This window comes from Cyphomyrmex costatus, unplaced genomic scaffold (genome assembly GCF_001594065.2).
Source record: "Cyphomyrmex costatus isolate MS0001 unplaced genomic scaffold, Ccosl1.0 scaffold36, whole genome shotgun sequence".
Lineage (NCBI taxonomy): Eukaryota > Metazoa > Arthropoda > Insecta > Hymenoptera > Formicidae > Cyphomyrmex > Cyphomyrmex costatus.
The window spans coordinates 4501873-4527144 of NW_017277774.1; the positions used below are offsets into that span (position 1 = coordinate 4501873).

General features: G+C 33.5%; 2 protein-coding genes across 2 annotated transcripts in view; both read left to right on the plus strand.

Annotated features, from left to right (window-relative positions):
* Positions 1-25272, plus strand: part of LOC108776489 (neurobeachin) — a 156225-nt gene that overhangs the window by 115487 nt on the left and 15466 nt on the right. The gene's annotated exons all lie outside the window — the stretch shown is intronic.
* Positions 21422-25272, plus strand: part of rg (A kinase anchor protein rugose) — a 199042-nt gene continuing 195191 nt past the window's right edge. Inside the window, exon 1 of the mRNA XM_018543108.1 lies at positions 21422-21481. Within this exon, the coding sequence (XP_018398610.1) occupies positions 21437-21481 (45 nt within the window). The 5' untranslated portion in view covers positions 21422-21436. The remainder of the gene's footprint in view (positions 21482-25272) is intronic.

Genomic DNA, 25272 nt, shown 5'->3' on the forward strand with positions numbered 1-25272 from the left:
TTTTGACGAGTTTATATTGAAATAAAATATATCAATTTCTCAATCAAAATGGTGTACTCAAATTTTATAAAAAAGTTTCCCGAGAATTTCTACAGATTTTCCAAGTATCTTTGTTCAAAATTCTAGGTAAAATAGATAATTTTTTTAATTGTAACTTTGAAATAAATTGAAGTAATTCAAACAAACTACGTACATATTGTAAATTAATAAAGACAGAAGTTGAACAATCATTTTCTGCAATTAGAGCTATGGAATCTGTAGGATAAGAAAAATTAACTACAACGTAGTAATCAGTGAGCTACTTTCCTCTGCTGAGTACTGTTTCATACTGTCAACAAAAATTTGATAAAAATTTGCGAGACACGTTAGAATATATGCGAATGTGTTTTGCTTATACTTATTATTATTAGAAGATTGCCAACATTTTTCATTATCAAGAAAAAAGATTAAAGAAAAAAATTATTTTCAGAAAAGAGCAGAATAAGTAAAATTACAAAAATTAGGTACTAATGAAATTCCATAAAAATTCCTGACTTTTAAAGGTAAAGAAATTCCTTGAAAATTCCAAGTTTTCGAGATAGTCACCTCGTCAATAATAGAACACATCTTTTGTATTGCCGACCGACGTAATTAGGTTGGGGACACAGAGAAATGCTTTTACGAATCTGAAAGTTTCCGCATCAGCGCGCTAAGTAATGTTGCTATTGCGATGAAAATGGTAGCCTCAAGCGTATATCATACTACTTAAATAGTGTTGTCAATTTAGCAACTAACATAAGCTACACATAGGTAAATTGCTCTGGTTTCGACACAGCTACGAGATCGTTATCTCAAAGTACTCAAAGTGTGACAAATTGAGTTTGGTATCTGATAATTAATGCCCAATGCGCGCGAGATTTAACGGTTGTAATATCGGTTCATTAAAGTTATTGCTATAAATTTACATTAGCCACGAATTAATTTGTACTGCTTCGGAAATGCACTTAAAATGCTGGTAACATAGTCTCGGGCGAATGCAATTCGGAATGTAAAATTGCACGGGTTCATTCGTTAATATATATATATATACTCGGATATTTCTGATTTATATTTGACTAATACGTCGAAAAAATTTGTAATTTTCTAGATTAAATAAACATTTCTCCCCATTTTGCGTTAGATAACTCTTTACTTTTTATTCCATTTATTCTCAAATACTTAAATGAAATTGGATAATATTTTGATCCAATCGAGGTAAATTTTGATTCAAATTTATAAAGTCTAGACAGTGTACTTACATAATCAGAACATTCGAAACACGCCTTACAAAAAAACTTAAAGATGTCTAGATTTAGACATGTGTACTATAGAGTTTGGGCCAAAATTATCCTCTATTATTTTAAACTAAGGTTACTTCATATTTTATGATATTGTAAATCTTATGATAAAAAATTTCTTATTGATTTATAATAATAATGTAACTTAATTGAACAAAGAAAGTACAATATATAATTTTAATCGCGCATATATTATTTCAGCCAATAAGTTCGTTATGATTCTTTCATGACAAACATTCCGTATGATGAAAATATTTCGTACAATTTATAAAGTAATGAATTGAAAAAACGAGAGAGAGAAAGGAATACAATTGTTTTAAACGAGATTTCGGTGAAGCTGAAAACTCAGAAATCCCTCGAAGCGAGGTTTCTGCGAAATTAAACAGGTAGTTTCATGGGTCGCTCTGATATGCTGAATACCCGTGACGCAGAATAATCAACTACAGTTGAATTTAAACTGTAATTTACAAATCGCATACGCATGTTTGTACACATAATCTGTATCTCAATTCTACCCACTCATTTCGAGGCAATGGATCTATGAAAGAGATGTTATTCGTGGAATTCACAGAGAGATCCATTACCTCTCTCTCGTGTGCTGAAATAAAAAAAATTTGAAACCATACCTATATGATGCGCAACGGTGTTATGACACTACGCTGTGGCTGCTCTGGAAAATACGATTGATCTGGAACATACAAATATAAAATTCAAATTAAAGTAGCATTTACTTTTTTTACAAAATAAATAAAACTCCAAAAGATAATTATCGAATTTTGTATTCGTTTTTCACGTACTTTTTTACTAAAAATCTTTATTAAAATAAAAATATAGTTTTCGTAAAAGAAAAAATTCTCTTCTTTTAAAAAGCATAAAAATTGTCATTTCATATCTACGTATAAAAATCTTTCTTTAGATTCTTATTTTTTAAATCGTCTAGTATGTCAAATAGATAATCAATAAGATAATCAATATCGCGTAAATATTATATTTTATACAAATAATATATAAAAAAGAAATTTAATTGTTTCACCATTGTTCAGTATTCTCTTTTTAAATTAGTTTCTTCGGTGTACCCATGTTTTGCACAATATTTGTGAAAATGTGATTAATTGTGATTGCCTGCACTAATTACCAAATACCATAATCGCGCGATATTTTGTATGACACTCTCGGTATTAAACATATGCCATGCTGTACCATGAAAAAGACGGAAAATATTATTAATACTATTAATAAACGTGTCCGGTACGTCACGGCTTTTCGTTGGAATTATTCAATTTGTGAAATGAGATAGTTGGTATCCTGACATATTTACACTGATCATAAATGTTAATTAAGCACACTTGATAAATAATTCGAAACTTACCGAATGACAAATTGTTCTAAAAAGAACGATCGTATTCCGAATAGTAATGCGACAATATATATATGGAGTGACTCACGTTGTTACTTGTTCGCTCGAATGTTGGGCGGGTAGTGGTAGCGCACCGACCGTGTGTATACACGGCGCGTTGTTGTATAATATACCACAAAAAAACAAGCAAACAACGTAGAATTTCGTAAGCCAGCAAATTTGCTGTTGCTACCTGAAATATTTAACATATTACGACGCGAATTTACACCGAATATATTCTGTTTCTTGTATCTTAAGTTAATTTTGTTAATTTTAATGTATTATTTTACGTACATGCGCACTTCGTTTCATTAGTGAAAATACATTAATATTAATTATTGAATAATATTATTAATCTATTAATATTTTTCGAAAAATAATAATCTTTATTTTTCAAAATAAATAAATATTAATATTTTATCTAAATATATAAATATTATATTTAATTATTCTTTTCAAATTAACAAATTTAACTATTTTTATTTTCATTAAAATTAATTATAGTGTAGTAGTTATGATTTGTTATTAATATAATCACAATCAATTTATCAACAGTTAAGAAATAAAAATCGTCGATAAAAAAGATAGATCTATAAATATTAAAGTACATGTAAATGGGCCAATAATGACGCACGTAATGTAAGATAATGATATTATCTTGCATCATAAAATATTTGTACCAATTTGATTGGTGAAAACCAATCAAAAAGCGATTAAACTGATTGAATTAGCTACGGGTATGTATCGGATATTACGATGTGCCATCCTCTATAGACCATATTCATTGATTATGAATTATGACATGCTCAACCGTTGGTATATCTTGCCGTAAAAATCAGCGTTTATCTCGATAAATGGATATTGAAAATTTCACAGCCAATTTAAGACATTAACTCCAAGCGCAGGGGTGGCTGTGCCGACCTAAATATCAACGATAAATTTTCTCTTCAACACGTATTTCCGTCCGCCATTTCCTCCCGTCTCTCGTTACGCCACGCTGTCAAGCCCACCAGGCAGTAATAAATTGCGTCCGATACGAAATGAAGCTTAATACGTATTGACCAGCTATCTTCTCTCGAACGGAACCTGCCTTATTCGTTTTTACTTTCATCGCCGCACTCATCGAAATGCCGAAGCTGTCATCACAGCCAGTGTGTTTTCCTGTTCACTCTGCGATCGTTTAGGTGAGCATCTCGCCGAAGGGAATAAACGTTTCGGAAAGCACCATTAAATGGTTTGACCCAATGCAATTGCGCAGGTTGGCAAGTTAACCGACTCTACTAAACTTACTTGTCCACCAGCACTCTGGTGCCTATCGCCTTAGGGAACATACGTTGGACAAACTTGTCGGGATTGAAAGTTAAGGATGGTTACGGCAAAGTATAGCCGTTACCCTCATCCTTATATAGTGGTGGCACAGTAAGTGGGGAAACTATTTCAGTGATCAGTGAGTAGTTTCATAAGTCGAAGGATAAAGATATCTAAGGAAACTTTTCGAAGATTATACTGTGAAACCTCGATGAACGATATTATCAACTTCTTCAAACGTGACTTGAAAGATCTGACGTTTGCTTTTTATACGAAATCATAATTTATCACAATTTTTTTAATAGTTACATTAAATTAAAACTTGTGTTTAGAGTATTATAGAATTTTATGTTATTGAATATTCTGCTGGCAAGTTTACTGATTACAATTTAGCAATTACAAATTAGGTGCAATAATCAGTAAATATACTAATTGTATTAGATTTCAGATTTTATAAATTGTTGTTTAATTTGTTCTTTGCTTTCATTGTCATTAAAGAATTTCATATCATTGTTAAATATTTTACGTACTAAATATCAGCATTTTTTCAATAATACTACTTTTGTCAAAAGAAACATACAATTAACGCTGTTTTACATTTCTAGTACTCGTATAGTTTGTAATAAATTTCATTATTTCGTATCAATATATTTTTTATTTTCCAGTGTATTATTTCTTATCTCATATTAGATATTACTCATATGTAGATATTACTAAACATATATATTCATTAACATGGATATATATGTTTTATTACAGACACTGCAAACGCTCAGTATAAATTTATAGAAGATCGGTTTTGTTGCATATTGTTACGTCAATTTTTCGTGGAGTTATAACGTTTTGAAAATTCATGCAAGACAGCCGCAGCACATATTTTTTACACTTAACGTGACATGCACGCTAAAAAAAAAACAGGTGTGAAAATACGTGTAATAAAAATGCTTTGAAACATGATACGCCGCTATCGAGAAACGTACGCTGTTCGACTCCTGAATAAAGATCACGGGGGTCGATATAATCGTCAGTATCTTCGCACAAGAAAATCGTAGAAATGATTTTCGTCTCGTTTGTTTTATCGTGGTCAACTAATTTGGAAGGTATTATTGATTATAACAAAAATAAAATTAGTTTCGCACAAAGCAATCTTCGTCACTTAAAAAAGTACAAGTTGCCATATATTTGAATGACAATATCTTAATTCAGAAAAGTCGTAATAATTTAAAACAAATTGCATTGAGAAATACGTATTTTCACTTTTATGATGATATTAAAATCAAGTACTATTTAACTCTTTATTTTAAAAAAGTATTAAACTTCCTGATTTTATAGCTCCCTTTCACGATAGAAATTCATCATAAGTTAAATGAAAAATCTTTAAAAAAATATATAAAATATCATTGATAAAAGGATTTACTAATTAATAACAAATGATTTATTAGGATCGTACGTGAACCGTTTAATAATCCATAAATCATAGGGTTTTTCGTTATTTGAATTTTTCAATCTATTTGTTTTTTTAGCGTTCTCAGTTTTAAAATAGTAATAAATAAATTATATTTTAATTGGCAAAATGTTCAAAATGCAATGCAAAATATATATTAGAATTTAACTATTATTATTATCTTCTTAAAATTATATACGCAAATAATATACATAATAATGTATATATATGGTATATATATATATATATATATATAAATCGTACACACACACATATATATATAGTAGTATATTGTATAAAATAATTAATAAAATCGTATCTTTTTCGTTATAACAACTGAGTACAAATATTATTTAAACAGACAATGCAGCTTTGCATCATCATCAGAATACACAATGTACCTTCCCTCTTCCACAAAAAATATAGGAATAAAAACTGAATTTTGTTTGGTATTATTGCTAGTAATTTAGGATAAATGTAAAATTTCGCGATCATGTTTGTTAGTATTGAACTCCAATAAAAAAAATGTAGTAAGCCGAAAAAACAGACGAAACATAATCGTCTGCGCTCGTACGCTTATACATGTTTTTTTTTTATCTTGAAAATAATATAATTTCCTCTTTTCTTTTGACAAATAGATTGTTGAAATTCTTGCACATAATTTTCTTCTAGGTAAACGATTCACTTTCGTTTGGTCTTCCCATCATTGCTTATAGGATCGTTTAAAAAAATCAACGTTTGAAAATATCAACGAGTGAAATTATATCAAGGATTAAAGAACAGAAAAAACTGAAATTATTTAAAAATATTCCGATAGAGATAGTATTTGGTATACAAAATAATATCGTTTTATATGCTTTTTATATAAAAATATAACGTTGTAAAATGAAACATTTCTATAAAACATGGATTGACAAAAAAATAAAGTTTTAAGTATGACTTGTAATATAAATATATAAAATATCGTTAAAAACCACTAAGTAATTTTGTTGAAATATTAAAAAATTTAGCTAGATATATATCTATAAATAATTTTGTTGGATCATCAAAATAATTATGTAAAATGTTCAAACTGATTGCTAAAATATTGAAACATTTTGCAATATTATTTATTGTAATTGAGTTGCCTACATACTATATTTATGTAATTATTTTATAAGGCCAACAAAATTATTTTCAAACTTGCTTTTAGCTAAATTTTTAGATACTTTGACAAAATCGCTCTTCTTGTGAATGTATGTTTTCGTTTCAGGGTAAAAATTAATAAATTTTGCGAATTGTACACCTCTACAGTGCTATCGTCTTTTATAATTGTCAAACAATATGCAATTTAATTGATGAATAATAAAAAATACTAATTATGAATCTGATTATTGTATCGTTACAAATAATAATTGAAATATCATTAACTTTTGAAAGGGAGGAGGTGGGGAGGAGAGAAAGAGACATTACTGATCGATATATGTCCTACTTTTCAAAATTTGTAAATCATAATTGCGATAATTAATTCACAGTTAGTTTATGTATTAGATATTTCTGTGTAAACTCAATTATCTTTCCTTCCCCTTTGAAATTATATAAACGATAATGAATTTTATGAAACGAGAAATTTGATAAGAGTAAAACGAAAGCTTTATAGAATTCTGTAATGTAATAAGTCGTTGAATCGCGTGAGACTCTCACATACATAACAGGTGGCTATGTTTTCTCACCTTAACGTTCCTTTTATAAGTTTCACGTGCCAAACGACTACTAGGATTTCCCTAGTGACGCAGAGACCTTGATAGAATCATCCTCTCTATCTTAGATGTTTCATCGTTCGTACTTTGAATCTATTGTGTGATTTTAACTCTCCGAAACTAACAATAGATCTATAGACTCACTCAATTATAAATTTCTTTGTTAAAAAGGATAAACAATTCAATTTTTTTATATTATATCTATATATTTGTGAATTATTCTTATTAAAATATACTTAATATTACTTTTTTTTTATACGAGATATGTTATTTTGGTTCTTTGAAATTAATTACCTTTTAAACATAAATTAAATGAATCTTACAGCCCAGCGTCAACTTTATTAAAAAGTTAAGCTACTTTTGTATCTCTATGTTTAGAATTTCCTTTAAATAAGAATGCTTTTTTATAATATATGGTATATAATAATATACGCCATAATTATGTGATATTCTTCGCAATATATATTAGATTAATTTAAAAAGATTTTAACGGAATTATTGGGGCTCTTGCCCTTATCTCCTATATTAGTTGTTTAATACATATTGAGCCTTATCTCAATCATTTATAATAATATATTATCACAATATTTTCATAAAATACCATTTTTTAATTATTGGTGTTATAAGTTACTTGAGATCATTAATCGCTTACTAACATTTAATATTATTTCTGTTGCAGGTATGTATTGAGGAAAATGCTATCGTTAGTCGGCCATAGTTCAATTTGTGCGTGAGTAAATCGTGAACGCAGCATCTTATAACTTATAAGAACGTCGTTCTATTATTTTATTTTCACTGAGATAATCTACACGGAATCCTTATTGTCTGAATCCTTTTCCATTTTATCCGCACTTTTGTTATCTTCGTATTGTTTTGCGCTACATATTTTTCCTTCCACTCGACGTTCGATAACAAGCTAGAACAGAATATAATGTAAAAGAATATATACAATCACAAAGAATATATATTGTACAATCTCAGTCGCCATGATGTCTGGAGGAAAAAGCTGCGTTGTCATATCCTCCGTGTAAGGATAAAAGGATCGCATCTCCATTGATGATTTGTGTGCGTTTCTATCTCGGTAAAAGCCGAACGGAACATAATCTTTGCCATGGGAGCGAGGCTACCAAGCCGCTTTAAGCGATGACTTCTTATACAACATTTTATCGCTAAGATGCACTTTATACAATACCGCTTCTCTTAAGATGTATCATACTCGCAACAATCAATCGTGCTTCCATCATAGGTATAGTTTTACTGTAAAGAATGAGGGAGTCTAATGACGGTGCTATTACGTCAAGTACCTTAATAACGTTTCACGGAGACTATTCTCTCGTCGTACTTCGTGCTAATTCCGAATCAAACTAGCAGCGAGACTGAAGCTACCTCGACGCGATTACCACCAAGAAACAGGGAAAAATACTCTGAAGCAGTTCTTTCGTTATATTTGTCACGAGTTGTGAGCTCTGTGAAGTTTCGCCTTTTTATCGATAGAACTCAACTTGTCGCACGATTTTCATATTCTTTTTTGTCATTTTGTGCCATCGCAGTTCGCTATTGTCGCGACATTTTTATTACCATCGTGTTCATCCTCTCTTTCTCGCACAGAAGAGAATATTACATTTAATTTAATCGATGACATGAGTTTGTTACATAAAAGCTACATTCAATTAAAATATTGATTAAATACACGCTTAATACAATTGCAGTATCCTATCATCTCATAATAATTCGATAAACTATACATATAAATGTCTTCATCCGTAAAACGATGGATGAAAATCGATACCTGACTATAACAAGTATCCCAGTTTTATTGCATTGGTTAAGCTATTATTTCTTTGTTAGCAGTAAAACACATTGATTGTATTTCGTGAATTTTTAAATGGCCAGTTAACGTTCCTATTTAATTCCCTACCCTTTCTTTCAAATAAATTGCTAGCGTAAATATTACAGGTACTTTACGTATTAATATTATACGGAAAAGACGGTTTTCCTAAAATATCTAAAAATTAACTGGATACAGATTTAAAAACAATTTTTTAGAACTATCAAAATAATTACAACTCTTGCAATCCAAGAGTGACTGACTGTTAGCAGCTAGGAATATGGGAATGAATTAAATATCATTTATTGCTGATGAAAACTTCGAACTACACATACACGCATTACGAATATTATTTCAAAGTATTATTAGTGTTTACATTATAAAATTAATTACGCTCTGTTAGTTGCGTCGCATTGTTATTACTCTTGTTCTATTGTTGTTCGAAATAATTAGAATGTAGAACGTTCAAACTGGGTTGCTAGAATGTCAAAACTTTTTGCAGCATTCTCGTCATGTTTGTTACATAATTATTTTAATAGTCTAACAAAATTATTTCAGATCTATATCTATAGCTAAATTTTTATTTACTTCAGCAAATCATTTTTTCCATGTAGAGAAGTGAAACGATGATTTTCTTCAAGCTTTCTCAACGATGAGAATTTCTATTACAACATATCGGAGATATATTACAGATAAGAACTTGAGGATCGTTGAATGCTTAATGCGACAGCTTTTTGAATGAGCGCTTTCCTTAATGGATATTTGCATCAATACTAACTAATCAGAAATCTTTGACGACCGACATAAAACGTGTATCTTGCTATGAATGCAAATTCGTGTTTGGTTTCCTTCAAACGACCGTATCCATTATGCACCGAAATACACAATCGTATATGTTCGTTTACGCATTGCAACGTATGGAAACTCAGATAACCATTTTATTGCTCCGCGACCAGAAATGACCAGCTAGAGAAATCGTTTGTTATCATTGGATATTGCATTTGTGGGCGTTCTCAAAGAAGAATTGCGGAACATGTCCACCATCGGTTTCCATTCTCGCAATCGAGTTCTCAAGTCCCGTGCTGCACGGGTCTCGACGGCGCGGCGTGACCGACGTGCATTGTATAACGAACGGACGCACGTTCCACCTGCAGAAGAAGAAAGTGCATAATAAATCTTCCGACCTTTCCTCCAACCATCCGGTGGTACTGGCTTTTCAACTGAGAGTCCGCGGAAAATGAGATTTCCCTGTGGCGCGGCGTCTCCCGCGCTTTCAAATTTCAAAAGGATCCGCCCCCGCGACGCTCCACTTCGGGAGAACGCGGCTGGATGGTAAGCACGGAAGGACCGAGGCGAAAAGTCGGACAAGGAAAATCAGTTCGTGCTTAACGGAAAGAACTCCGACGGCAATCCGTGGCACCTTGAAGAACTGTTGTTGGCTCCGTGGCCGTCCTCGTTATTGTCGCACGCAAAGAAAGACGCTTCTTTCCGCGTCCTCCGCAAATATACCTATGCTCGTGCTTATGCGTCGTCTGCGCGTCTCTCTCCCGTTATTTTCTCATGCTTATCTTAATGGCACCAGATACAGTATACCTACATTCCTAGTGGTTAAGAACGTTGGTATTGCTCCAATTCTCTCTAACCTCGGTTCATAATTTATCTATTTAGTATATATAAAAAATACGTTTTATAATAATACTTTTACTTATTTTTTAACATCTTTTGATATTAACGTTTATTTATTACGTTTGCTCCAAGCAAGAAGAAAAAAATATACTCTAGTTTTAAAAGAAATTAATTTCTTATAACATTCTTTTACCATCAAAAAAGTATTATGCCACTGCAATTACTTTTACCGATTGGAGTTTCAATAAAATATCTGCTATTTGTATGGAAATGAAATAATGTGATATGAACAACTGAATCTATACGAGAACATTTTAATAGAATGTCTAGTCTAAATTTATATACGTTTTATCATTTTGATTGAAAAATTCAGTCGAATCTGTTATCAAGCGTTGCAATCGTAATACAGAAAATGGCGTCTGGTGAAAAAGAGAAAAGAAGTAGAAATAGTAGACGTACTTGATAGCAACTATACTTTACTCAAATATCTTGATTTAATATTACTTTGCGACGCGCGACTTGGGAAAGAGGGAGAATAGCTGTCAATACCTTCCCCTTTGCAGAGAGGAATTTACGCATTAGTAATAGAACGTCGCACGATTCGTCTTGGTATCTGTTCCAAAAGGAATAAAACTTCGAAAAGGAGGATATATCGTTTCCATTCCAAAGTACATCGATTTAGTTTTTATTGTTAAAGTTCTTATTTGTTAAAAATATATATTTTTTACTTTTTATATTATATATAATTTCCTATTTAAATTCTTTAATTTTTATTTTTTGCTGAGATACGTAATATTAAAAAATTGATTGTAAATAAAGAGGACGTCAGTATGGTTAAATTTACTTTTACTATTATTAGTAAATTTAAATATAAAAATAATTAATGTAAAATGTACATGTTTTTTCCGTGCATTGTATTCATGTTTTTTATTGTTTGACTCATCTCCTTTTCATTTTTTTAAAGAAATATTTTTTGCGACAATGCATGATACATTTGGTAATAGCGTGGTTCTTCCAAAATATGGAATTTCTTCAATTTTTACATTTTAATATTATAAGATGTATTTTGCTTATTATCAAAACTAAGATATTTCTCTTATGTATACTCGTATAATAACGCGTCTAATCATATCTTTCTAATAACAACCTGTGCGGTTGCTTGCTTTTGTTTAATGAATGTAATGCGGATTACGCTGGTTTTGTCTAACGAACGTAATGCGGATTTCCGTTTCTGCTTGCTAAGAAGATCTCACTCTATCTATCTTATACCGTAGCTCAATTTTACTTTGATCATATTTGCGTATTTAATTATATATTCATTCATTGCAGTGAATCGCCACAACGATTATATAATAGTGATAATATATATGCATTTACAAAATTATAAGCTTGATGCGTAGAGTTACTTATTGTTCATTTTTATAACATGAAAAAATTAATACACTCTTTTGTGAAAGATTATTTATTTTAATATTTATATATTTATATTCAGCTTTTATAGATTTGATGTCACTGCAAATTATGTTCCTAATTATACTTAGATTTAACAATGTAAATTGTTTAATGACGTTTATATTCGAGTATTATGCACACATATTAATTTATATTGTTTACGTGGTCAAACATAATAGTATAAATATAACAGAATGGTTTTTGTATGATAAGTCAATCTCAGTAACGAACAAATTTTCGAACTTTTGATCAACTTGTTGCACTCACTTAATCATTTCTCAATTCGTTAATAATACGAAAGTATATACGTTGATATATATATATATATATATGTATTTATACAATATAGTCACATTTGAATATATTTAATCTCATTAGACATTGCTCTTAAGTTCTTTTGGACGTTAATACAGTAAATTTACAATGTAGGGGCAGCAGTTGCATAAAGCTATATAGTTAAGCTATAATGAGGTTTACTTTTAGAAGTGGGGAAATTTATAATCTAAGTCCCACTATATATTAAGCAAAGTTACTTCAAGTCGTAAACGTCGGAATATATCAATAGTCAAGCGATCCGTGTGCGTGTGGTCGCGCACGCGCGCGCGAAGATGCATTTTGCTTGCACATATACGTACATATGTATTAAAATGTTCCTCTGCTAACGGCAGCGACCTTTATCGCAGTTATCGGTGAAATCATTTTAGTTGCTAACTCTGTTTCGCTTTTCGACACATTAGTTACCTACCTTCGATACATACATAACAAATTAAAAATTGATAAAAAAAATTAATTACTTTTGCCAACACTTTTCTTCATAGTATAAAAATTCTTCGCGCCGTGTATATAAGATACGCTTTATTATTTTGCAACAAAATGCTTATTTTGACGTACACGGAAATAATGTTTTGCTGAAGTATTTAAAATTTTAACTAAATCTGAAAATAATTTTGTTAGAATCACAAAATAATTATGGAGGATCTAACTAGTTTCTAGGATATCAAAATTATGTAACATCGCTCATTATACTTTATGAGATTTCTACAAAATTATTTTCAAATCTATATTCAGCTAAATTTTCAGCAAAATCTCGTGTTCTTTTAATTCAATGACAATTATATTATTGAAAAAACGTTTTTGAGAAAAATTTTAACACGCCATACATTCTAACTGTTAATAGATTAAGTAATATGAATGTACTACATCACATTCAAATCAAGCTCGAATTAACCACCAAAATTAAAGTTATGGCATAAAAAAATGTAAAACAGTAAGATGTAAGAAGCAATCACAATTGAAATTGTAAAGAAATAACGAAAATAGTAGCAAATTCAAAAAGTTGATTTGCTTACTATATCGCTTACGTCTTAATGGTTAAATTTTTTTCTATGCATAGTCTTTAACCATGTTAATCAATGAAATTAATTACTTATGAAGTTTGTTATTGATCAAAAACTATATTGTAATCAATTTTATCAATTTAGATTGTATGCAAGATATCCAATATATTGAATATTTATTCAGTTATTCTGTGTATTAAAATTGCTAGGTATTTTACATCTTACTGTTTTCATCATAAACAAAAGAATAAAAAAGATAATTTATAGCCGACGATATTTCAAGAGGATAAAAAGACAACAGTTTTCACGATATTTATGATATTATTATCCCTGATAATGAATTATTTTCACAAATTCAACGATAATACAATGAAAGGAGACCATAAAGAGTACAGGAAAATATATTACAATAATAGTTACTATACAAGGTGCACAAAATAAACCATTTAACAAGCTGGTATTAACCAGTTATTATGATTGGATGGGCATTATTGGAAGTCATCTTATTGAACTTGTAATTCTCCCAAATAGGCTATCAGTGCTACTTATCTCAATCTGTCTCTTTTTATGTGATATGCAATATGTAAAATGTTAGTTATGATACTATATAAAATTATTTATTATATATTTTAGAAACGATTGAGTTTTCAACCTATGTTCACTGAGGCTTATTTACTCAGTATGGTACTATCTTTCATATAAATAATAAACGGTTTCTTTTTTATCACCCTGTATAGCGCGCTGTATATTTATACGCACTGTTTTCTATCGAGCCACAGCCACGTAAGCTTTTGTTCTCGTAATTAACTACCCTTTCATTCGATGCAGCGTTCCAACCGACAAATTAGTAACATTTGTCGTTGCAATGTGATACTGAAACTTATACACATGCGCTCGCATTTCAATATCGATCGCATAGTCACGGTATATGCGTGACCCTAAAAAACTATCATTTCAAGTGCGAACTACATACGTTTCGACGACATGCTGCGCGCTTCAACAAATCTTCATGTCCGACACGACGAGGAAACTTTCATCGTATTGGTTCGAAGGAAGCAGTGTCGAATGAAAGAGGAATTGAATCTGAATTCATGCCGCGGGATACAATATGCTGTTCGTAAAGATGGGGCGCCTCTATTCCGAGAAAAGAATTTTTGCGACGAGTTTTACGTGCCTGCTTCAAACAGGGTTTGATAGGAAAAAACGAGATAAAACGGAAAAGAAGGTTGTCTACTAGATATGAATTGTACACTCCTATGAGACTAGCGTATATTAAATCAAATATGTATCTCGATAGTATGGCGTAGGGAAGATATTAACGGCTATAGTGATTGGCGAAGTTAACACTTTTAACAGGAAATTACAGCATACACTGTAATGATTTACCTACGTGAAATCGATTTTCCATTATGGCAATATGTCTGTGCACCGTGCGATAAAGTTCGCGACTATACATAAGGTTTAGTTAGACTTGAAGTAATTAAGGTAATAGAAGATTGCCTAAACACTCGCTCATATGAATTTCATACCGTGAAAGAAAGTAATTATATCAGGATGAAAATATGGAGCAATTAGTGGAACATGTTAGGTGAGCGTGTAGGGATAGTGACCTTATCTGCTTCTAACAGGCACCAATTATCGACTCAGTGAGGAGAGCACTGACCAACGGTTTACCTGTGATTACAACGGTTTAACATAGTTATCAGATTCAAGAAGACGTCGTCGCACACATCAAGCACTGACATCTGTCTTCATTTGCAAATTTGCATTATGGAATGACAATCTTAAAATTTAAAATTAAATCCAGATAAATTTAAATAAAATAACTGTGTTATAAAAAAATACAGTATTTTTTTAAATAAACCACAACCGAAGATTCATTTATCTCTAAAAAAATCTGCGTTAATGGACATAACGTAAAGCATGTTTGTTTAATAATGTTGTACTACAATTTTCACCGTTTTCTTCGCGTATAAACGTAAAGTAATAGTAAACAACCTAAAAAATACAAATCAAAACTAAACCATTTGTAAATAATGCCGAGTCATTTTTAACGCATTTAGAAAGTATACGTACTTATTGTTCCTTCCTGTTTAAAGGTGGAGAAATCTTTTGGTGATTACGACATTACGAGGGAAAAGTTGGCGAACTAAATGACTAAATGGTTGTGGTAAAATTGTTTCTCTGTTATGTTCTCTCTCTCTTCCTTCCACTTCCTCTTCCTCTCTCGTTCGCTCGCTATTGGGTCACTCTCAAAATTGCTCTTCTGTATGAGTAAGGGACGAATGTTGACGATGTGAAGGAGCCTCAGGCATATTGCCCCGGAAGAAGGTTCTTTAATCACTTACTACCTCGTGCGATAGACCACAACCGTTAATTCCGCGACTTCTCTGACGCGACTCTCCGAACTTTATTAAAGCCAATTAAACCGGCGACACGAACTTGGAGCGAACAGTTGCGCCAATGGTATGTACCGTAAATGCAAACTCACAATTTGTCGACCCGGCACACCTAATCTCGCGGGATATCCGTCGTAACTTCCCCGTTCATGATGCACGAAGTCGGTCGGCGCTTCCGAAAGTTCGTTAAAGATATATGGACCATTTACTTATACTACTGCTACGCCAGCTTGACAAAAGCTTGAGGAGCGAACGTTCTAATTGTTTCCACTTAATCAGAAAGGGTGATAATATATATTCTCTTTTATAAGATCTATACATTATACATATGCAGTTAAAAAGTTAATTTAGTAATTATTAAAGATTATTGAAAAATTATATTTAATAATTTATTGTAGATCTATTAATAAATAATATAACATGATATGATATAAAAATTAACAGCTTAAGAGGATATTCCCGTTTTCAGTATTCTCTTTGAAGATTTCTATTGAAAAAAGTATAAAAGCTATAAACTGAAAATTTGATACACTTATCTCTTGATACCTTAATGTTCTTCATACATTTTTTCAAACATTATGAAATATTTTTTTAGTTATTATTTGTAAATCTGAATAAACATGTGTAAAAAATATCTCACATTCACTATTATTCGAAATAAAAAATTCTCAATCTGTGTATATATACACTTATAAGTGTAGTGAAATCGTCCGATCTACAACCAAGTTTCAAAAAATTGATTTTTGTAAAAATGACAATTTTGGAAAAAATTTGATTTTTTCGCTTTTTCCCAAACTTCTTTAACGGAAAAATTGAAGAGTTGGAATTTTTATTTGATTGTAGGTCGAAAGAGAAAAATGTTGTGAAAATCTCCTAAAAATTTGATTCAATCGGATTAAAACTACACGAGTTTTCGTGGCAATAGTGAGCTGGTGTTTTTTTGACATGCTCATACTGATTTACAATACAATAGCCGAAAAATCTTTTGTTGAAAAAATTTATAAAAAAACATTTAAATGTCAAAGAATAAATGTACCAAATTTCAAGTTTATAACTTTTATATTTTTTCTAGTGTTAAAGGCGAAAATATTTCTCCTGATAGAAAATACGGTGTATATTTTTAATGTGTAATACACATATAGTGTAAATAGTTGTTTCACTAACTCTTTTTGAATACGAGATACAAAATTACGAAAATGAATGAATTGTTAAATAAGACAAACTGAACAACGAATTTAAATCTAATAGATGTAATTAAATTAGAAATTAATCATCAAATGACTGAATTGGAATAGAATAAGTTGAAATAGATTAGATAAATGTAAGTGATAAAGATAGAAAAGAAAGGAAATAGAAAAATTCTATAAGAAAAAAAATACGTCTGTAAAAAAATTCTATGGGAATTGCGATAGAAAAATCAATAAAGAATATAAGGGAAAATGGGACAAGTGAATATAAAAAGAGTATAAGCGATCTAAAGCTACAGAATAGAGATTTGAGAATAAAAGCGAAGCATTGTATTGCGATGCAGTAGCGCAAATCATAGACGATCGTCGAAAACTCGAAACCTCGTTCGTACGTTAATAGGAGTGCAATTCGCGAGCCTGATATGTATAAGATTTCATTCGGATTACGATTTCGATCCTGTGGACTCACAATAAATAACGAGATGACTAATGACTGAATAATCTGTATTTTACAACACTGGATTTATCTGACCCATTTTTACCTTATACGTTAATTTTTATTGTAATCTCCATAATATTCTGTACACACAATATATCTCTATCTTCTCCGTAAATTCGCGTCTGTTATTGCCAATTGTCAACTGAGAATAAACCGTTCTTTTGGGACTATTTCCTAAGAAACTGAAAGACGTATTAAAGACATCGCCAAGCGTTCGCTGGTCGCAAACGCACGAGTGCATTCATCCGCTTGAATATCCAACCTAACCGTGCCTGGCGTAAAAATCGCCACTGGCGTTATGTCGGGTCAACGGCGTAAGGCGAAAGATACGCGATGAAGGAGCTCGAGGCACAAAACACATACGGACGACACGAGAAATAAAGAATGCGATAGAAGAACGCGATAGAGGATCGACAAAAGTTCGAGGAACGACGAAAAGAACGAAAGAAGCGTAAGAACCGGGATGACGAAGAATAAGACCGAAGTACAGTGTTAGTAGGTAGGTATGGCCTGGGTGAAACGGCGAATAGCGCCTTGTGAGCGTGGGTGGCCGGGGGGGGGGGGGTGAGACGAAAGGGTGAGTGTTCGCACGAGGGGGAAGCGAAGGGGGAGAGCTGGTGGATTTTGCGAGAGTCGCGCGAAGGGGCCGGGGGTGGCGCCGCGGGCCGCGCCGTCGCCCAGCATCCCTCGTTTCCACCCGCCCACTCTTGTAAAGGCGCACCCTCACGCCGAGAGTATCTGGTAGTCATACGCTGGCCCGTTGCGAGCCCGCTGATGTAGCTGCCGCTGTTCTAGCTTTCAGTGATTTGCGTCCACGATTATATGCATTACGCAGTATACGATCGCGTGTGCCGATCCGATCGTAGTGTACGAAGAATCCGATGGTAGATCTTGTTTTCGTCGTCGCTCAACGTTTATTCGTCGTAAAACAAATGTGAGAGGCTTGTCAATTTTCGTGATTGTTTTCTTCAAAGAGGGTGCATCCTCTTGTCAAGATAACAATACAGTTGAAGTGATTATATCTAATAGTCGTCAAGACTGAAACGCGTTTCGGTTTGTCTCAATGCTACAATAGCTGTCGGGTTTGCTCACATGGTCCATGTTTTGTTTCTGTGATTACCTCGCCGTGGCTCCCTCTCGACCGCTTCCGCACACGACAACGAGCTGCCATCGTGTCTAAAGCGCGCGCTTTAGCGACCTCGTGTGCGAGGCCAGCGTGTACGACGCGGGTAGATTCTGCTGACGCGAGATGTTCGGACAACGGCGGTGCTTTCAGTGAGATGCTTGCCGATAGACGTGGCCGCAGTAGCTGTAGGATCATTGACACGGTCTCTGAACCTCTGATCAACGACCTGGCTGTCAATTACAGTGAGACCGCGTTAACGTCCAGCGTCTCGAGAGACTTTCATTCGGATGAAATCGTGTGATTGACATTATCCCGAACGATCGAATCGTTGCAGTAGTATCGAGGACCAGTATTGTACTTCGTATTGCATTCTCTCCATTATTTCCTCTGTCTCTGCTTCTAGCCACGAAGCAGAATATTCGTTATCAGAAATGCAACGTCATTGGCGTTAAACCAATCGACGTTCACCGTTACATTCAGGCATGTAAAGTTTATTTAACGGCTTCATGATCGTTTAGGACGTGAAGCGTTTCGTGTGGAGGAACTGTAGTAGAATAGAAACTGAGAGATTCAGAGAAAAAAAGACTTCACACTGTTTTAAACAAGAGATCCTTTACTCCTCGGGGAAGATCGGCGTTACGTTTTTTATAAGATCGCTCAAGACGCTCAAAAACTTAGTGAAATTGAACGGAGAAATGGATACGTTTTTGATTATCGGCATCTGCTTCTTCTGCTATGAGATGTGCGATTTAATCAGACGGTATACCTCCCCGCAAGCGATAGAGACGCATCGCCCGGCGGAAACGGTCACCAAAGCTCGGCCCCGGCAGAAGATATATTCGATTTCTCGCAAGATCCAAGGACCCCGCGCCTGTTGCCCGCAATAGATCGTCGCGCGTTTGATTCCGGTACGGATATATAATTCTATCTGATGCCATCGCTTATCATTTGTTAGTGTGAGAAAGCGAGCCGCTTTGTATGGGCTACGACGAAGGATCTTCGCTGAACCTCAAGCGGATATAGAACTGCGCCGGGCCGAACCGGAGCAAATGGATGGCCATGCGAGATGGATTTACAGTTCCGCGCAGTGATAACAGACGCCCGTCTCGGAGATTCATGATGTTTACGGAGGTTCGAGGTAGCGACGCGATCGATAATGATTTGTCAGCTGTTACGCCACCTGGAACGCAGACCAGCGGATCGATCAGTTCTTAGATGATGAGTTCGTAGATGTGATACGACCAAGAACGATAATTCGCGATTATAGTGTCGGTGAACGTATCGCTTCATTCAGCTAAATGTTTTTGAAGGGGATAAGATTGTGACTCGATAGATAACGATGGATAGAATCCATCGAACGGTCTCACCCGTAGACAACAAAATGATTTTCCGACCAGGCTTGTTTTTTAGAATTATTACTGATATTTTTGTATTCAATATTCGCGTATTTATGCGATTCGAGTAGTGACAACGCGCGTTCACTCGATTTGTCTGCGAATGTATAAAACCGATGATAACAAGTTTCACTTAAGCGGTACTAGTCGCTGCAGTGTCTACGGTGCTGTTGACGCAAAACATGAAAAGCAAGAGATAGATTGTCGTTAGGCTTTTGAGAGTAAGTGATATCGATTGAGACGTTACGGTGAATAGCTTGCTCTACGAAAGTGAGGGAAAAACAAACTCGCTTGACGAACTCTTCAGTACGTGTCTGTGAATGCAAACTTTAGCGCTGGACGCCGAACATCGTCGATGCACCAAACCGCATCATATAAACAAGAAGTGAAGTTTCTTTTGTGTACATCAGTTAAACGTGGTCGTGAATAGTGATGCATTATTCCTTCGAATACAGCACGCATCGTGCCGGTATACGTTCAAAGGAAGACGAAGAAGAGTAGTAACATCGTTTATACGTCGTGATTGTATATGTTCACTGCCCGTAACTCAAACTTAACGCCCGCGGTCGTATCGAAAAGTTTCTGTAGGAAGTAACTTCACGGTTGGTGCAACGTCAAAATGTTTTGATGCAAAAATGTTTTGTTGCGATCAGAAGAGAAGAGGGAAAGATTGATATAACTCAAAGTGTGTTAACAAGGAAAATTAGACTGCAACGCTGTTTATATTTTGCAGTTACCTGCAAAGGTCCAATTTACCTTTAACAAAAGCGCGTTAGATAAATAAAATAAATAAAATATGCTCACAGCTGCATTGCCAGTGAAATTTCTCTCCGGAACAAAAGTGATACTCATACTGTTTTTTAGTTACACGCTTAACAAAAAAGATTTAACAACATCAAGTAAAAGCACCGTAAATTAAATTGCTACGATGTGTTTTTTAATGCCATATATTTCTAATGCCCATGTAATTCACGATGCACGGATCAAAACGCTTTCCAACCGATTGTGAGTGTTTCTGATCAATCAAAGTGAGATTTCTCGTGCCTGAAGATTTAGCACGAGGGCGCGAAGATTCGTTTATCAAAAACGAAGAAGAGGAGGGCCATGACAAATGTTCGATACCAGCTACAAAGTTCGGTGTCCCAACGCCACGACGCTCTCATGACCCCTTTTTGGCCGATAGCCCGAGAGAGATTGAAACGAGAAATTATCGAAAATTAGAAGAGATGGACTCGCTGGAGCGTCTAATGAGTTCCCGTTCTCACCATCCGGCTCTCACGGCAGCCACGCGATCGCAGAATGCCTTTGTACAGGCTAATCTCTGCTCCGTGATAGGCCGCAAAGGCCGACACCTCAACGGAACTTTTTGTTTAACTGGGGATACGATGGAAGGCATCATACAGTGCCTGGTCTTCCTCAAAGCTTTTTCGGTAAGGAATTCGTATCCGTTGTCTTTTCTATGCTCATGCATTTGCTCGTATTCACTGAATTATTGATTTAATCTTATATTATTGTATAATACTGTATAATATTATTGTATAATATTGTATAATGAGAGAGAGAGAGAGAGAGAAGAAATCTTCTCCTACACATACTATGCTACTTTTGTGATTTATATATCAGAATCTTAGAAAAGAATAATACATGATATCTGTATAAAACATACATGATATGTATATAAAGAAAGGAATATAATTGCAATATATCCACGAAATTTAGGATAATGTTAATTACATGTGCGATATACTGATTATCTTTTACCACAGAGTTAAGTAAGAACGAATGACTGTTAAAATGGCTAACGTAAAAACGACCCTTCTTACACTGATACTAACGACAATGAGTTATTTCGGCAGTTAATTCCCGTATGTTATCTCATTAGACACGTTTAAAGAACACCATGATTCATTTGTCGCGCGCCGAAAGAGATTTAGATATCTTTATCACGTGTCGGCAGTGTTAACTGGCAATTAAGACTTTTTTGCTTTCGCTAATCTTCTTTTTTACTTCAGAGATGCCTTTGTTTCGCATTCGCGCTGCACTTAGAAGATTGCTTTCTTTTTGGTACAGTAAATTGAGGTGCACTTTGTAGTCCATTTCATTTTCCATATATGCAACTGTAGTAATGTAGCATATGCATATTGCGCGTTTATATAAGTATGCCCGCGAGGGTATAAAAGCGGGAGACTATTTCGAAAGTTCTTACGATGCGATTTGCTCTCCATCGTTGAAACGAGGAGACAATAAGTAGTTAATAGCATTTAATAAAATATTATGGTAATTCACATTATACAGTACTAAAGTAATTCATAGACCGTTTTCCATAATTCAAGTGTTCAGTGCATTACCCGCGATTCATTATTATATCGACCAAGCTGTTAACATATTTTATCCGCGCGAGACGTACCTACAATTCCAGATCAACTTAATTACATTTCGGAAATTTCCACGCTCAATGTCATATGAATACATACATACGTATCGAGTTTCAAAGCAGCGATTATTATATAAAGAACTATTTTAAGTTATATTTTATATATATATATATATATATATATATATACGTATACAATGTAGCGACATACTACATATTTATGCACGTAGTAATATTCATTATGCAAGAGAAAGATATGTCTCTGAAAAAGCTTTTATCTAATATGTTACCAAATAATAGAGTGTTTTTCATGCATTTTCTTCTGTAAGAAAAAATAAATTTAAAAAATGTACTGAAGCTAAATTATCAATAATAAGAATTCGGCACCGAATTTCCGTTACTATATTTTAAATTATTATTATTATTGTAAAACAGCTTTGAATGTACGAGTAAAATTTGCATTAGCAAAATTGCTATTGAGAAAAAAATAATTTTAAAAAATTCTGTTTGTGTGCACTATCATTGAAATTTATTAACTAATGTTTATCAAACAGAAAGTTACAGTCGAAGTTAAGATGTAGAAACCCTGTATATTTTTCCTGTTTTAAAGTAAATGTTTAGCTGTATAGTTAGTTACTTATTTCTTTAGTCAACAAGACTTTTATTTTTTTCTTTCACTTGTTTTAAAGACTATGCTGTCTCAACGAGAAGAAATGTAGATAGAAATAATAAACGAATGGAAACATTATGTAATATTAAAAATTTTTATATTTCGAACTACAAACATTTATTCTCTAATCAGAAGATAAATATAATAAAACTGTAAGAAATTAATAAATAAATCGTAATATATTTATTAAAATCGTTTAAAGTTAGCACTTATTACGTAAATTCAAGTCCATTTTATGCTACTCGTAGAATGCATGTTGCCCTTTTTTTTACAATTGAATCGATAAATGCTTTACAAAAAGTTTCGATCAGGTTATCTATGTTACGTTCTACTGCTGATCGTTAATCGACACTATGAATTTTTCAACGGATGTTACAAATCAACGTTAGAATGAAGCAGTTTCTATCAAATCGATCTCGACATCGCCTTTCTGCTGCGTAAGATTTTCACCTCAAACGCAAGCCTCGACAGCATTGAAAGACGAGCATGCACTTTTCTTGAAGCAATAAAGCCTCGATGTTGTTTTCAAGTTGCGCATCGATACCCAGGGCAAAAAGCTTCGGAGTAGCGTCTCAGGAGAAATTTAAACTCGGAATTGCGAAAGGAATTGAGCTTTCCTTTGACCAAACTCTCCGATGAATTGGCGCATGGCCGAGTGTACAGAACGTCCTGCTTAGTATCGTCTCATCAATCTCGGCATAATTTAATTTGCGAGTGTGTTCGTCCTCGTTAAAGCATGCGCGTTTAGAGCCTTTGATCGGTTGTAGAAATTAAATAACGAAAATAAATGAACTTATTACTGATTGACGTATACCAAATAATTCACAATTTGAAGAGTGAAAATATTCCACTTCTCCAAAAAGAGTGACAGTTTTCACTATATGGAGTAAAGTTTCACTCAAAAAGAATGACAATTGTCATTCTTTTTCAAGAAGTGAAATATTTTCATTTTTTCCCAAAAATTATATTTTAACTCTCTCGGAGTGAAATTTCACTCTAAGAAATTTAGAGGGTACTTTTATTCTTTTTGTGATTTTCTTCAAGACAAAGTAAACATGAGTATATCTCTAGAGAGCTTTTTTCCTTAGTTTATCGATTTTTTACGCGCTTTCGAAGTTTAGCTATTTAAATTCGGGACACTTTGTATGGTATATATAATCGCTATAATTTTTTATTTTATAATTTGCTGAGTATCAGCAATGTAGAAAGTTGTTCGTTTCGCACACCGAAATCGAACAGATAATTTTGTAGCGCGCAGTTGCGGTAGATTAAGCCTGAATACCTTCTACGCCGTACGGATCATTAATCAAACGCTTTTTGCGAGTCCATCCGACTGTTATACGCGGCTGCTGGTATAGGTGCGCGCGGATGGTGTAAAAATTTACAACACGCCGAGAATGGGCACCCCTTTTCTCGCCCGTTCACTACGGCGTTGCTTACGGCAATAATGGTGATATGTAATTTATTTTTTTTTGCTCGGGACTTGTCACCCGTCAGGGAAATCTTTGGTATGCATCTTATATAATCCCCGTCATAGTTGTCGTTGTTATCGACATCGTCGATGACGTGGTCGACGCAAAGGCCAAGTGGATGACGTTCTTCGTTTCCGTCGCACGCCCAAGATGAAGGGCGCAACGAGGGCGATGATAACATCTCTATGAGGATGCCTATGAATTTTTATCCGACCCGCCCGCGGCTAAGGGCTCACGAGAGAACGGAGAATTGCTGCGAATCCTTAAAAAAAAAGAACTTACCCGGCCGTGAAGATAAAAGTTATCGGAGGCATTGCACTATAACGAAGAAGTCTTCACGATTCCATCCGACCAACGAGAAGGGCTCGATCAAAGGGATGTTATCAAGAGGAAGGGACTTTCTTCATCATACAAGGAATCTTCTCGATAATGCCGAGGAGCTTTGTCATAAAATTGTCTTCAGATCTAATTTAAAATGACATAATTTTTGAACACAATTAAATGTAATTAAGATTAAACATGGAAATATATATGATTACTATTATTATTATTTTATTTCATTCCTTTTGCAAACTTTATATGTTTGGTTATACTAAACCTGTAATAATTTTATTGAAGATCAATAATGCAAAATGAATTTAATTACCTATATTTTGCTTTACTCGTTATATATATACTACAATAAATATTTTATTATAAATATTA